Source organism: Phalacrocorax carbo, chromosome 9 (assembly GCF_963921805.1).
Source record: "Phalacrocorax carbo chromosome 9, bPhaCar2.1, whole genome shotgun sequence".
Taxonomy (NCBI): domain Eukaryota; kingdom Metazoa; phylum Chordata; class Aves; order Suliformes; family Phalacrocoracidae; genus Phalacrocorax; species Phalacrocorax carbo.
The window spans coordinates 8,090,309-8,104,527 of NC_087521.1; the positions used below are offsets into that span (position 1 = coordinate 8,090,309).

The 14,219-nt window shown below is 35.5% G+C and overlaps 1 protein-coding gene across 1 annotated transcript in view; it reads left to right on the forward strand.

Annotated features, from left to right (window-relative positions):
- Window positions 1-14,219, forward strand: part of SCFD1 (sec1 family domain containing 1) — a 52,812-nt gene that overhangs the window by 16,706 nt on the left and 21,887 nt on the right. Inside the window, exons 10-15 of the mRNA XM_064460192.1 lie at window positions 76-175; window positions 3,515-3,654; window positions 4,068-4,158; window positions 4,516-4,589; window positions 6,826-6,907; window positions 13,904-14,000. Coding sequence (XP_064316262.1) covers window positions 76-175; window positions 3,515-3,654; window positions 4,068-4,158; window positions 4,516-4,589; window positions 6,826-6,907; window positions 13,904-14,000 — 584 coding nt within the window. The remainder of the gene's footprint in view (window positions 1-75; window positions 176-3,514; window positions 3,655-4,067; window positions 4,159-4,515; window positions 4,590-6,825; window positions 6,908-13,903; window positions 14,001-14,219) is intronic.

The window sequence follows — 14,219 nt, forward strand, 5'->3', positions numbered from 1 at the left end:
CTGATATCACTCAGGATGTTACTGGGGTGTTCTAAACATGTTTAAAGAGGTACTAATACAGTGTCATCTTTTCAGCTTCCAAAGGCCCCTATTAGTCCTTGTTGACAGAAACATAGATTTAGCAACTCCTCTACATCATACTTGGACATACCAAGCTTTAGTGCATGATGTTCTGGTAAGAATAAATCTGATTTTGTTACGAAACTATTTTTTCACTCTCAGTTTGTTATTAAACTTAACACCAGATTCTCTCTTAATGCAAAATCTGTTCTGTCTTAGTTAGAAGTTGATTAGGAAAAAACAACTTGGAAGATTTTCTCAAGAAGGTTTATTCAGCAATAACTTCTAAAATGCTTAAAAAGTTGAAAACTTGATAATATCAAAAGATAGATAACTCAGCAAACCTAGCTTTTTCTTCAGTAGTTTGTGACCTTTTTTGTTATGTAAACTCCAAACTCATTTAAGTGCAATTCAATTCTGAAAAATAAATGCTTTAAGTGAGTTTTTAAACCCATTTTAGTATTAGTTTGAATTTCAGAAGGTACCTATTTCTGGTTTTGTCCGCAAGGTGGTGTAGGTGTTCAATATAGAGATAGAAGTGGTATATGACCATACTGTGAGGAATCTATTTTAGATTTTTTAAATAATTATTTGGAAATTCAGATAGCCTTAAACCACTTTTATTTCCTGAAGTTTATTTTATAAAACCACTAGTAGAAATGTGCTTGATTAAAACAAATACGATACCTAAGATTTATGCATTTTGTATATTGTTATGGAATAAATAATAGAAGATAATATGACTAAGAATAATTACTATCTGGAGGCTTTTTTTTACTGTAGAGTTAGTCATGCAAATCAATATCTAGCTGCGAGAAATATTTTGGTTTTATTACTGAGACTGTTAGAGGAATATGTAAATTATGCACGTGCACATATGTGTTTGTATACAAAGTTGGCTGTGAACTGTGCAGTCATACAGACAGCATTGACCAGAAACTTGCATTGCTACGATGAAAATATTTTAGCACTAATGGGATGTTTTAGGACACTTGTAAATTCTATTTTATGTAGTTTGTTCCTTATGAAAAGTCCCTTCCTCTTAAGTTTAAGAGTGCTTTTTACAAATACACAATTTTTGGCCTGGTTTCTTTAAGAAAGGCATATATGAAAAAAACATGGTTTGCACTGTATTTTCTCCAATAATTGTTGAACTGGCTAGAGCCTTGCAAACAGAAGTACTGAAATTCGACAGGTTTCTTTTGAAACTCAGTGAAAGAATAGGGGATAGAAACCCGAATTAGAATTTTTACAGGTGTAAATGCTGTTGCACAAGGTCTACACTTATTTCAGTTTGTTACCTGCCGACCATTTAATCAGCAAATGCTCGCTTACTAGACAGTAAATCCATGCAAAGCTCCATGTACTTGCCTCCTACTCAGCTGCTAGGTAGAGAAGGTAGTGTCGGGGTAGGACTTGGGCAAATCAAGATGCAGAGGGATCAAAGCTGTAGTGGAAGCTGAGGACAACTAGTGCTACAAATATGGAGGGGTATTAGAATAACACTAGTGGAATGATATGAGGGTCGCTGGGTATTTATTTCTACTGCATCAGGCTTCAGCAGTTTCTCTGGAACAACTTGTTAAATGTTGCGTGTTGCATCTAATTTTTCACTGAGTTGATAGGATTATAAATTTGTCTAGTGAAATTGTAAATAAGTGGCCTGTGATTTCACATCAAGGGCAAAAGTTTAATTTCAAAACCAGGCAAGCCCGACAGGTTCTTCATGTACTGAGCATATTTTCTGAAATAACCACAATAGCCTTTTAAAAGGCCATAAATTGTAACCGTGAAAGTGTTACCAAGGTGATGATTGTGTAAATTTTACTTTCAAATAAATTGTTTTTCCTTTAAGCTCCCAGTTATAGTAGTCCAGGAATTCTGTGGGGTGTTGAACTAAATGCTAACCAAGCCACAAAGTTGTGTGCTGCATCCATTTAGGTTATAATGGTGGTGTTTCTACACATAAATAGGCTTATATGAATTGATTCTCATTTCTGAATAAAAGTCTTTCAGGAGTAGATATAGAAAAATGGGAGGCATGAATAGAAAGCCTTATAAAGACAAAATGGGGAGGTGAAAGCACACTTAGAACACTAATCAGTAGGAGACATTTTGGTAAAACTTGTAAATGCCAAAACCAACTTGGAAACTCAGGTCACTGGTGAGTTAAATTGACCCAAAACATAGATCTCCATTAAAAATCACAGCTGAGTTTTTAATCAAGTTATTCCTTTTTTCTTTAAGTTTTTATTGAACATATGCCTTTGAAAAATAATATTTTTTTGCTGAAACATTAAACGTGTCTTGTAAGATGATGTTTGTGCTCATTGCGCGTGATTCCTTTGAGTAGCTACATGGTATTGTTTCTATTCTGGCATGGATCATTTATAGTATTTCATTTTAAGTGTGGACTCTGCCAAGGGATAACTAGAAATATTTTTAAATTTTATTTGACAATTTCACTTACAGTGATCTAGTTCTGCATATTGTAATGAACATAATTAAGTAGAGTTTTATTTCTGGAAAAAAATATCTGTTCTAAAAGATTTGTGGCAGATTCTGTATAGTTGAAGATTTGACTCTCTTTATCATTATTTGCCAAGCAAAGAGCACCTTTGAGATTTTAAGTGTCCTTGAAAAGGGTTAGAATAAAGCCAGCAAGTGGAGTACTTGTTAATCTTTGTTGAAAACCAGAGAGAATATGTATGCAGCAGAAAACACAAAGTTGTCCATTGCAAAAGTAATGGGGGAGATAACCAGAAGACATACAGGGAGCAGTTTGCTGACACGTGAGCATAACTGTGTCTTCTAGCAAAAAGATGTAGTTTCTACATTCATGCATCTGCGGAACAAGAAAAGCTATATGAGAAATAGCAGCTTTGTTGCAAATTGTTGCTTTGTAATGCACTCACTCTTTCACTAGTGCTTAAAAAATAGGTAAAGAGCTGTGAAGGTGTAGCTAAATAGTCCTCACAGTGGATATTTCTGTTGTTGATGTTGTGAGCTGCTTTGCAGCTTTGATACATTTGCTGTAGTTGTATAAGTGAAATCCAGCCTTAGAAATGTTTGTCTGCAATGCACAAACTTTTGTTACTTTAAAGTTTTCATCAGCTGTTAGAGCTCAGTTATTGCTAAATAATTTATTTTCCATACAGAAAACGGTGTTCAGAGTTCAGTGGCAGAAGATTGCTTGCGTGTGAGATGATCAGATGTCTTTGCTTAATGTTTGTTTGTTTGGTGTTTTTTCAGTGTGAGTAATTTTGGAGTTCTTACATTACTGTTGTTATTATCTGGTTAGTTAGTAAAGTGTTTCCTGCCCTCTTACAAAATGCTCATAAATAGCTGTGTTAATATTTTTTTAGAAAATACTCTAGAAGATAATTGGTTGAGTATGAGAGACTCAAATAATTAAAAACTGTCAAATATTTACATAAGATTTCTCTTTTCTTAGGATTTCCATTTGAATAGAGTTAACTTGGAAGAATCAAGTGGAATGGAAAGTTCTCCAGCAGGTGCTAGACCTAAGAAAAAAAATAAGAAGTCCTATGATTTAACTGCATCTGATAAATTCTGGCAAAAGCATAAGGGCAGGTAAGCTGTATCGGTACAGAGTTTATATTAATTTAGCCAATATAAATTCTGAATATTCTTCATATTAGTTCTATTTTTAAGCTTCTTTGAAAGTATTTTTGAAGTTTTTTTTTAAGGAGTGTTCATTGTCAATATTCATTGTCAATATTCATTGTATATAGTGTTTTGTTACAGAGCACAAAATTGTTCTTATCAAAATTACATAAAAATATTGAAAACCGTGAATACATCATAGAAAGTTTAAGTAAACCTGCAGTAAGATGTCATTATTTTCACTGATTTGATACTGCTGTATGATTTGTGTGCTGGTATTTCTGAAAACATTTTCATGATCATCTTGATCATGCAGCCTGTCTGCTTCTAACATTTTAATTCGTTGATTTAACTGAGCCTAATGCAGAGTATTGCATTAGTCCTTTTCCAGAGGTAGCTGAGTCTGTTCAGCAAGAACTGGAATCCTACAGAGCCCAAGAAGATGAAGTCAAAAGACTTAAAAGTATCATGGTAAGTTTTATCACCTATATGTACTTTGTGTAAGGTATGACAGGACTTGTAGAGATGCTTAGCCCACTCTTGTCACCCCACCACCCCCCCCCCGCCCCACAGAAATTATCAGCACACACTGAATTTTAGGCATAATACAATTTTAAAGTAGGATTAGGAGTACCATATTTCATGGTAAGGTTCCATTTCTTGGATTTACTGGTGTTACATTTATATAACCTCCATAATAACTGTAAACCATAATACCATTATGAGAAAATGGGTTCTAAATGTACTGACTGTATTTGCATGTGTGATCTTTGTATTTATTATGACTATATTTTTATTCCTCTTTCCAAACCCTTTCCCAAAACCCAGGGTATCGAAGGGGAGGATGAAGGAGCAATAAGTATGCTTTCTGATAATACAGCTAAGCTGACTTCAGCTGTCAGGTAAGTAATCAATAATGCATTATTGTTTAATTAATTGGGAACCTTTTCTAATTCTGTCATTTCATTTTTAATATCCTTTGAAATAAATAGCTTTAAAAGTAGGCTATTTGGCTCACTAATAGAGTTTAAATACTTTATAATTCTGGTAAAGTTTAATGCAGTGTCCTAGACAAGTGGTTGCACGTGTAACTTCCACAGCATGTGTGTGTGAGCCTTCTACACGTGGCTTTGGAGTGTTTCTTCAGCAAAGCTGAATAATCTAAGTGTATCATAGATTTGTTTACGCTCTTCCACCAGAAAGACCCAAATACCTAGCTCTGCCTTCTTTCCTTAAGAAAACTGATAGTCAAATCCACTTTCTGAAGCATGTCTGCTTTGCACAGTGTGTAATTAACTACATTTTGATTAATGTAGTTAGTGTAACATCTGTTGGCAAGATTATAGCCGTTAAGAATTCTGCATGAGAAACTTACTTTCCTGCTTTTGGAGATCTGTCCACCATGGATGACACTGAAAGCCTGAGAATTAGACTTATTCCTCATTGCAAATCTGTTTTTCATTCCACTGGTGCGTTGGAGAAGGGAGATGTTCAGTTTGCTGCCTTTTGCTAAGACCTACTCGGAAGAAGGAACCATAATTATTCTGAGGATAGATGGGGTGATATGCCCAGCATCCTGTGAAATCCAGCATGTCTCTGCATTAGTTAGTTGTCTCTCTGAGTTTCAGAAGTTATTTTGTATGCTATGCCCTGGTTAGAATTTGATTGGAATTACAAAGGAAGTGTGATGGATCAGACAGTTTCAAAAAAGGGAGGAGATGCTTCCAAGCTTCCCCTATAAAGTTTTAGAGTTTTGTACTTCTCAAGATGCTGGTTTTCAGGTTAAGGCAGCAAGGAATGAAAATGACAAGCATCAAAAGCTTTAAACTGATAGCAAAAAAAATAATCGTATGACTAAAGCTTCATCAGTTAAGTTTTCATGTTCAGTTAGCCTCTATACAACTGTTTTCTGTCATCTGGCATTATTAAGGAAAATCTTGTTCCCCTTCAGAAAAGCGTGTAACACGGAAAACTGCTATTGCAGTGTTCCAGCTCTCATCTTTAGGATTATGCTGAGAAGTCCAAGTACCGTTAAGATCTTCCATTTAGGCATGTTTCTGCTGGAAGGGTTAGACTAGGCTTTGCTGTTTTGTTGTCCATTATCTGCTAGCATGAAGAAAATACCCTTCAGAGTTGTCTCAGGCTTTACAATTTCTAGAAAACTTTGGAATATCTATTAGTAATTAAAAACAAGAGGTTCTAACATAGAGGATCTGCTGTCTTGTTTCCCCCCCCCCCCCCTTTTTTTTTTTTAAGTGCAATCCTTCACAATAACCTTCCAGCTATAAGGTTATTAGTGGCCAGTCATCGTAGATAACATTGATTTTATAATTGCTTAAAGGAGGAAATAATGTATGGTTACTTAACTTCATGGTTCTTCAGGACATGCAGTCAATGTCATTAAGAGCCTTCTCATCTGCTTATTATTAAACTGAGCAAGACACGAGCTGTCCAGGGTGCTTTTGGATGTGAAAGTATGTGACCCTGAGCAGTCTTTGATACATGTGATGCCCAAGCGCCAGAGTGAGAATCATGTAAATCACAACACCTTAAGTATCACGTCTTCTGCAAAGTAAATTTCACCAGTTTCCCATTTCACAAAAGAAAAGGTTTCAGTCTTGAATCCTGCGTAGAGAATTGTGTTCTGTGCAGAAGCACCTGTGACAAACTCTAGAGCATCCAGAGCTTCTGTGTTTATTTGACGGGTATTATTATTATTTAATATTGATAATTTTGACATATTATATTTTTGGCAGATATTGACACTTTTATATGTATCATACATGAACTAAATGTTGATTATATAAGCCATAATTCTAGCAGAGTATTTGTTTAGGTAAGCAGGGCATATATTAATTTACCCACATATGTACAATTTTGCTAGTCAAGGTAAAAACCTGTTTTACTGCATTACATGTGGATAACATCCTTCTGTTATAAGAATCATTATCATCTATACATAGTTCCAATCCTACTGTATTCTATAATTTTAGATTTTAATAATCTTTAAAGGTCCCTTCCAACCCAAACTGTTCTGTGGTTCTAGGATTCTATAAATCTTTTTGTACTGACTGTATACAATACCCAATTCAACTAACTGTGCAACTCAGCAGGTTAGTTTGTATTTAATCTCTTCAGCTCTCTTCCAGAACTTCTGGAAAAGAAGAGGCTCATTGATCTTCATACAAATGTTGCAACAGCCGTTTTGGAGCATATAAAGGTATGATTGCTTTCCAACTTCAGTTTTTTATCAGTAGTGCTCCTTACCTGGAGAAATATATTTGTGCAGGTGAAGTTAGATAAGAAAGTGAGCCTTCTCAATTGTGCTACCTTTAACAGAAATCACTGTATAACATTTCTTAGTGTTGAACAGTGAGAGGGAATAAATTTTTAATGCCACTGCATGGAAAGCAAAGTAAACCCTCCCCCCCCCCCCCCCCCCCCCCCCCAATTTACTTGTATACTCTCTTTTATTTTTTTTATGATGGCTGCAACCTTTACTGTGGTTGAAGTCTTTCCAAAATAAGTTTATGATGGAATCTTTTCACTTAACTTTAGAGATGTGTCATGGCAAGTTATGGCTTCAGTTGAAGCGATTTTCTGTTCTGTATGTGTTTGTCAGAAGGGTACTGTTTCTGTTCACCAACGAAAATGATACCCAGAAGTGTGGCGATAATGATGCAAGTTACTAAACTGGTCTTTCCAGCAGGGATGCAGTCAGATGTCTTGTGCATAATGTAAGCACTTCAGAAGGATGCTTGTCATCTTTTCTGTTTGTCTGCTGCTCTTGTATCAGAGAACTTGCAGATGGTTTCAGTATCAAGTAAAGACTATGGTTACTACTAGGACAGCTTGAAAGATGGATCTGTTTTCACAGTGTGAGAACAGAAATGATACATAAGGCTTTCAGAAACACTGAAATTCTGTTTTTGAAAGTGATTCAAGTACCAAGGCTCACTGAAAATCAATATTTAGAAAATTTTACCCCATACTATTTAGAACTCGTGGAAGGCAATGTGTTTTGAAGCTACCTTTAACATTTGTAAAGTGCATAAGATCTGTCCTCAGTTATTACAGCTACTGATTTTTTTTAAAAGTACTATAAATGAACAAAGGATTCATTCTGAATTTTAATGAATAAATAAATTTTACATGTTTATAAAATTGGAGAAGATATATAAGTGTGTCTCTATGTTTGGCTCATTCCTATAGGGGCTACTTATGTGATTTTCCAGTATTAGGCGTGCCAATTTTCATATCTGGCAATTTAAAAGCAGTACGTTAATAGCATTGAAAAAAAAATAGACGTTGACAGTGTCGATATTTTATTTGATGCCTTTTCTGTAAATTCACTTTTCTGAGAAAGATACTGAGATGGTAATGGTAGGCCTACACCAGTAGTATTTTATCTATTATTTGTTGGACAGAAGCCAACTTTCAGAGCAGGACATAGAATGGCAATCACATCAGTTTTGATCACCAGTGTCTTGTTTGTTCTCCATTAGGCAATAGTGACACACCTTCATGTTACCTAGAGGTGGAAGGAAATCCCTTAGGGTCCCTCTGCTATAGCACTCCACTAGCCCTTAAGCTCTCTCCTCCGACAGGGAGCCTGCTATTAGAGAGTTCCCAGGCAGAGTGATCCATTTCTCCATAAATGATTCTTAATTCTGGTATTGTGAAGTGCTCGGGTGCCTTACCTTCTTACTGTATAGCTGTCAAAGAAGATTGTGAGACAAATGGGCATGCAGTTTCTTCAATATATTGATGGTGTGTGCATATGTATAATCTTTTGATTTAGAAAGAATCACTTCCTTCATCTCTAGATATTTAGGAAACCATTTTACACTCAAGCTAATGCAGAAGCACATGGTTTTTTCTGTTGGGAATTTACCTACGTTAAAGCCTTTTCACTGAATGAATGTAGCAGTTTCTTCCAACTGCTTTATCCTGTCTGTTTTCTCCCTTCTTTTCACTCAGCAATGTTACAAAAAGTGTCTCGAGCTGTGGAATTTTAACATGCAGGATGATATGCTACCTAACGGATTCCTCAAAAATACTCTCAGAAAGGGCAATATCTCAGCCAGTACTTTTTAAAGAAATTCTGGTGGTGTCTTGAGGCTGTGGTTAATAGGTTTTTTATAAAGTTAAATAATTAAACCAGATCAGGATAAGTCAGAATTTTTTTTGGCAAGTGCCTGGTCATGAGGAGCTAGTGAGACACCATGCTGCTCTTCACTATTCTGTATTTTCACTCTTAAAATAATCTGAAAGCACGTTCATATTTCAAAATAGACTGTTTGCATTGTCCGTTATGGTTTGTCACTGCATTAAGTATCAGAGCATTTTTCTTCACTACATTTATGAGAATCAGTGCAAAGAATGCTATGAAACCTGCTTTAGATACACTAAGCGAATTTAATTTTTCTTGTGGTCATATTTTGGTGTTCAGTTTACAGCTGCTTTCCACATTCTCTTGGATCATTTTCTAAGACACAGTAAGAGGAAACCAGAAATTAATCCCATACTCAGGGGTCCTAGCAGTTTTCTGGCATATCTAAGTGTTAGTGAAATAGTGGAAGGAATGCATCACTTCTTTTCACAAAGTGAAGCATAAAGTATTCCTTGTCAGTGCTTAGAACAAATGCATCCTTGTTTTGCATTTATTGTTTTTTTTCTGAAGAAGCCGGTGCCTGAAGGACTGTACCCAACAGATAACATTTAGGACTAGAATTATGGTTATCTTTCTAGCTGCTTTAGAGTTTCAAGAGATGCTTATCTTTGCATGTTATTCTAATGTGAATACTAGGATTACTGAAGTTTGTTAAATCATGGCATATAAAAATGTGTACATGTACACTTTTCTAAAATTATTAATTAGAGAGGTGATAGATTAGATAACATCTTGCTAGAATTCTGTACATATGAATTTAAGTGACAGATTTTTAAGTGAATTATCTGAATCAGAATATTCTGCATCTGTCTTAGATTACTTATACTTTTTTGGTTTAGGATTTGTTTTTTTCTTAATTCGTACATAATTTTCTTATCATGTATGTCCAATTTTGCTTGATCTCAAGGCCCGATAGTTTCAATGACTTGGATTGCCAATAATCTTTCAAATTATCAAATTCATATCTTGTAGAGGAATTCCACTGTTTTAACCACTCTGTTTTAAATGAGGTTACATTTTTTCTTACCACATGAACAGAAGCAGTATGTGTTTGTGAAATATCTATCACAGTGGTCCAGGCTGGTTTTTTTATAGTTCAGAACTGATAATTGAGTAACTTTCCAGTAAACAATAGCTTTTTCTGAATTCAGTTACAGTGACCTTTCCGGCAATATTCTGTGCAGTTCAGTCGAAGGCAACTGGCTGTAGCTGCCACTTGTAGCCTTCTCCCAGAGTTTCTCTTCCTCGTGATAGGAGCACGCTATAGTTACCTGATCAACCTCACTCATTCTAGGGGCTGTTATTTCTGGTTGTTTTCTGTCAGTATCTGTGAGAAATTCCTCCCCGTAACTTCTTACAAAATTTCTTTTCTCTTCTTCTGCATGTTCTCTCTTTCTCAAAGGAAGAACCTTTGTACTGTAAAGAGGATAGGAGAGCCTCCAACAAGTCCTTACAAAAATGACCCTCTAAGAGATTTCAGTGGGTCCTGACTCCACTTCTCTGCTTAAAAAAGAAGGAATTTTGTGTTCATTTTGGAGTAACAGTGCTCAGGTAGATTCCCATATGCTTCAGTAGTTTTTCGTAAAATAAGTTTTGGCTTATTAACAGCCTGTTCCTAAAGATGCTAAGTTGAAAGCTTTCACGAATATATTTTTTAAAAAAAGGCAATGTAGTCTGAAGTGTAGCACTTTAACTGCAATACAGGTCCTGTCCCTGAATTGACAGCCAGAAAGGTCTCCTGAATGAGGTTAGCGTGGAACAAGATGTCATAGTAGGAAATCAAAAGCAGAAGGCAGAAAGGGAATAACTGTAAATGTAAATGCATCTTGATTTTATTATTGGTTTTTATTATTATTTCTATTCACTTTACTTGCCAGTTTGGCACCCGTAAGAACCTCTTTGCTGTCTTTTTTTTTTTTTTTTTATTGAATCTACAGGATTGTTTAGCTCCTATTCTGCAGCTTTTCCTCTTGGCATGTCTGTGAGTGTGTCATTGAGTGAGCAAAATTACTGTTGCTTAAATTAAATGGGAGATCTGCTTCTTATCAGCACTACTTAGACAAGTTGGCTCTTCAGGAAGTAACTGTCTCATTGATGTGGCATATCTGGGAAATCTGTCAAAAGGTAACTAGTAGTGTTTAAGGCTATCCAGTAGTCCATATGAAATTTGATTAGGTGTCCATCTAATTTGTAGTAAACCAGTATAAGAAAAATATTGCCCTAATTAGCGTCTTTGCTAATAACCTCCATTTAGTTGTCTAATGAAGAAGCAGCTGAATAGTCTCACCATATTGATCCCTCTGTTTAGTTTGTGCTTTTGTCTCATCAAAAAGAGAGTCTCGAAAATGTTACATTGCTGCTTACCTCTGATGTCCCTACTGTGGATAGAAATAAAGGACCTGAAGTTTTAGGATTTTCAGATTGGGGTTTCTTTTTCCCCCAACGAGTGCTAAGTTCACACTTCATTGTCCAAAATTTTTTAAAAGAGTGACTGTACATGTACCATTCAGTTTAGGCTCAAAGTATAGCAAATATATACAACCAGTGAGTTTTCTTTCCTGCGGTTAGTCTGTTTTGTTCGGCAGTCTTAGTCAAACAGTCATAAAATTGCACAGGGTTGAGAAGAATTTTACCTAGTTTGCGCTCCACATAAGTTAACAACTGTAAATCTGTTCTTACAATTGAAAGTATCTCATGTTTGAATTATGTAATTCTGTTTAAAAGTTGATCTGTAAACAAATATAGTGAATTAGTGAATTTTGTTGTACATTTTTACATGCCATCTGAATAAATTTGTCTTAGTTCACCAGCTAACATAATATGGGCATTGCCAAATTCAACAATAATGTATTTATCTTAATGAGTTGAAGTTTATGTGTTTCAAGACAGTCCTTTGTTTTTGATGCCTTTTGTCTGGGAAAAATATTTTAAGCTTAAAAACATTGGATTTAGCTCCAAGTAGGAAGATACAAATGTAGTCAAAACACAAAAAGCAAGTTACTGTAATGGAAAGAGTAGAAACATTGCAGCAGAGAGCGGTAAGGAAACTGTAACGCAGAAGATAGTCTCCACGATGCTGTAGAACTGAACTTGCAGAATGTGTCTGATGTGCTGGATACCAAATTGCATCTGAAGTAGGACATGGAAAAAGGCTGGTAGTTCCGTTCTATTCAGACTTTAACCTACTGTAACATAGCTACTGATAATCACTTGAACTTTGGCTAAATACAAGATTAATCCAAGGTTTTACAGTAGTGTAACTAGAAAAATTTGGCTGTAACTACGCTTCAACATGAGCTCAAGGTAAACACAGCTTCAAAGCAGCTCTAGCTCTTTTTTCTTTGTCACTTCATACACCTTATATGTAGTCATAATCACTATGACAAACAACAGAAGACATTCTTCTGCCCCTGAAAGTAGCAAGTGGTCATTTTTTGAGCACTCTTCATGGTAATTTACTTTATAAGCTGTAATTACAAGCTTCCACAAAGCCTTTAAATTAAGTTGCTGTTCTGCAAGTAACTGCTCTTCTTAATGTTCTCCATGAGTTCAGTAGTTGGTGAATGAGAAATAGAAGTGTTATATAGCTACCTGCATCATAAGCTGATTGCCAAAGGCTTTCAATATTAAAATATTCTTGTGACTCTTCTTTTATTTTGTATTCTCATCTCTAATTCTTTTTTGATGAACTTACAATACTCAGAAGGTGAAATGGTTACTTCAGGGAGTGGTGAAATAACTGTTTTTTAAAATCCCATTTCCTTATTTGTGTTCTCAGCAATAATTTTAGTAGAATTCAAAAGCATGTGAAAACCAGACTTACACAGTTTTTATGTTGCTGTCATTACAACAATCACTGCACTGGGTTAGAAGGTGCCATAGCAGTTTTGCATGCCTCAGCAGTATCAGGCAAAATTTCCTGAATCTCTTAACCCCAAAAAAGCCCAGGTGTCTCTTGCCTCCCTCTGGCAATGTCATTTCAGTCTCTCAATGGGTGTGATGTGGAGCTGAAACACTTCCAAGACAGCGAGGGGAAGATCCACCCTGCCGGTCTCCTCCTTGAGCCAATATATAGCTCAATGTGTCCAAACACCAGGATTTAGTTAGTTACTGCATATTAAGGTTTTTTAAGCTGAGTAGTTGTAACATTTGTTGTGATGCTATGTTTTAATGTTCAAATGCTCGTGATGATCTGTGATGTAACAGCAGTTTTAAAAATAAGTTTCTTGAATGCATTTTTCTATCTTTAGGTAGTAATTTCGTGATAGGATGGTCAAGAAGTGCAAAGCTTGGCTGTTCGTGCAGATGTATTGCAATGCAGTGATTAATTGCATGGCCATGTGATGTCTTCCATAAAGCTTTTGCTGAATTAATTTTGTGCAGTCCCTGTGCCTTCCTCCCTAAAAAAGGATTTTCACAGCATGGTCTACGTGTGTCATTGTATGAGAGACTTCTTTTCCAGGGTTAGCAAGATAATCTAATTATGGAGTCCTCCATCTTTGGTGTGAACAAATTATTGCAAGCCTTTCATCTGAGGCAGTTATTTCAGTACCAGCCCAAGCTGGCAGTTGCCAACTTTTCTCAGGGATGATGCCTTAATATATTTAGGAATTTCCCACATTTATCTGCATTGAGTCGTTGCCTTGTTGACTGAGAGACTGGAGTTGCAGCATAAATTTGACATAATATTCACTTGAACATTATTTTTTCCGATTACAGCATAACACTACGTATGATGGCATGTCATTTTCAGCTATAGCAAAACCGTAGTTAAAAGTAAAGCTCCTCTTCCAGTTTAGTATTTGCATGTCAGACATCCCTTGCCTAACTTGCATTTTGACTTCCAATATCAGAAATACATAAGCATCAATTTTCTGAGAGTTAATAAAGGTATTTAATGGTGCATGTTATTTTTACTGCTAATTTATTTTTTAAATTTTTTTAAAACACTGTTGATAACTAAAACTAGATACCTTTTTAAAAAGGAAATGCATATTCCTTCACAGTGTTAAGATGTTAACCCTAACACTTATACTTAAACAGAGTCGAAAGCTGGATGTGTATTTTGAATATGAGGAAAAAATAATGAGCAAATCCACTCTGGATAAATCTCTTCTGGATATGATTTCTGACCCAGATGGTGAGTACTTCAAATCTGAACTTGGTATAAAATTTATTAAGTTATACAGTAAATCCATACCTGTTGGGACTTCAGGGTTGGTAAAGAGCTTATGTGCAAGCTATAAATAAAACTTGTAAAGAAAATAGCTTTTTATTGATTTTTAGTAGCAGTCTAGAGAGTAGTTTAGTATTTCGATTGAGTAATATCCAAAATATTGGCAATTTGTGCAGCTCCATC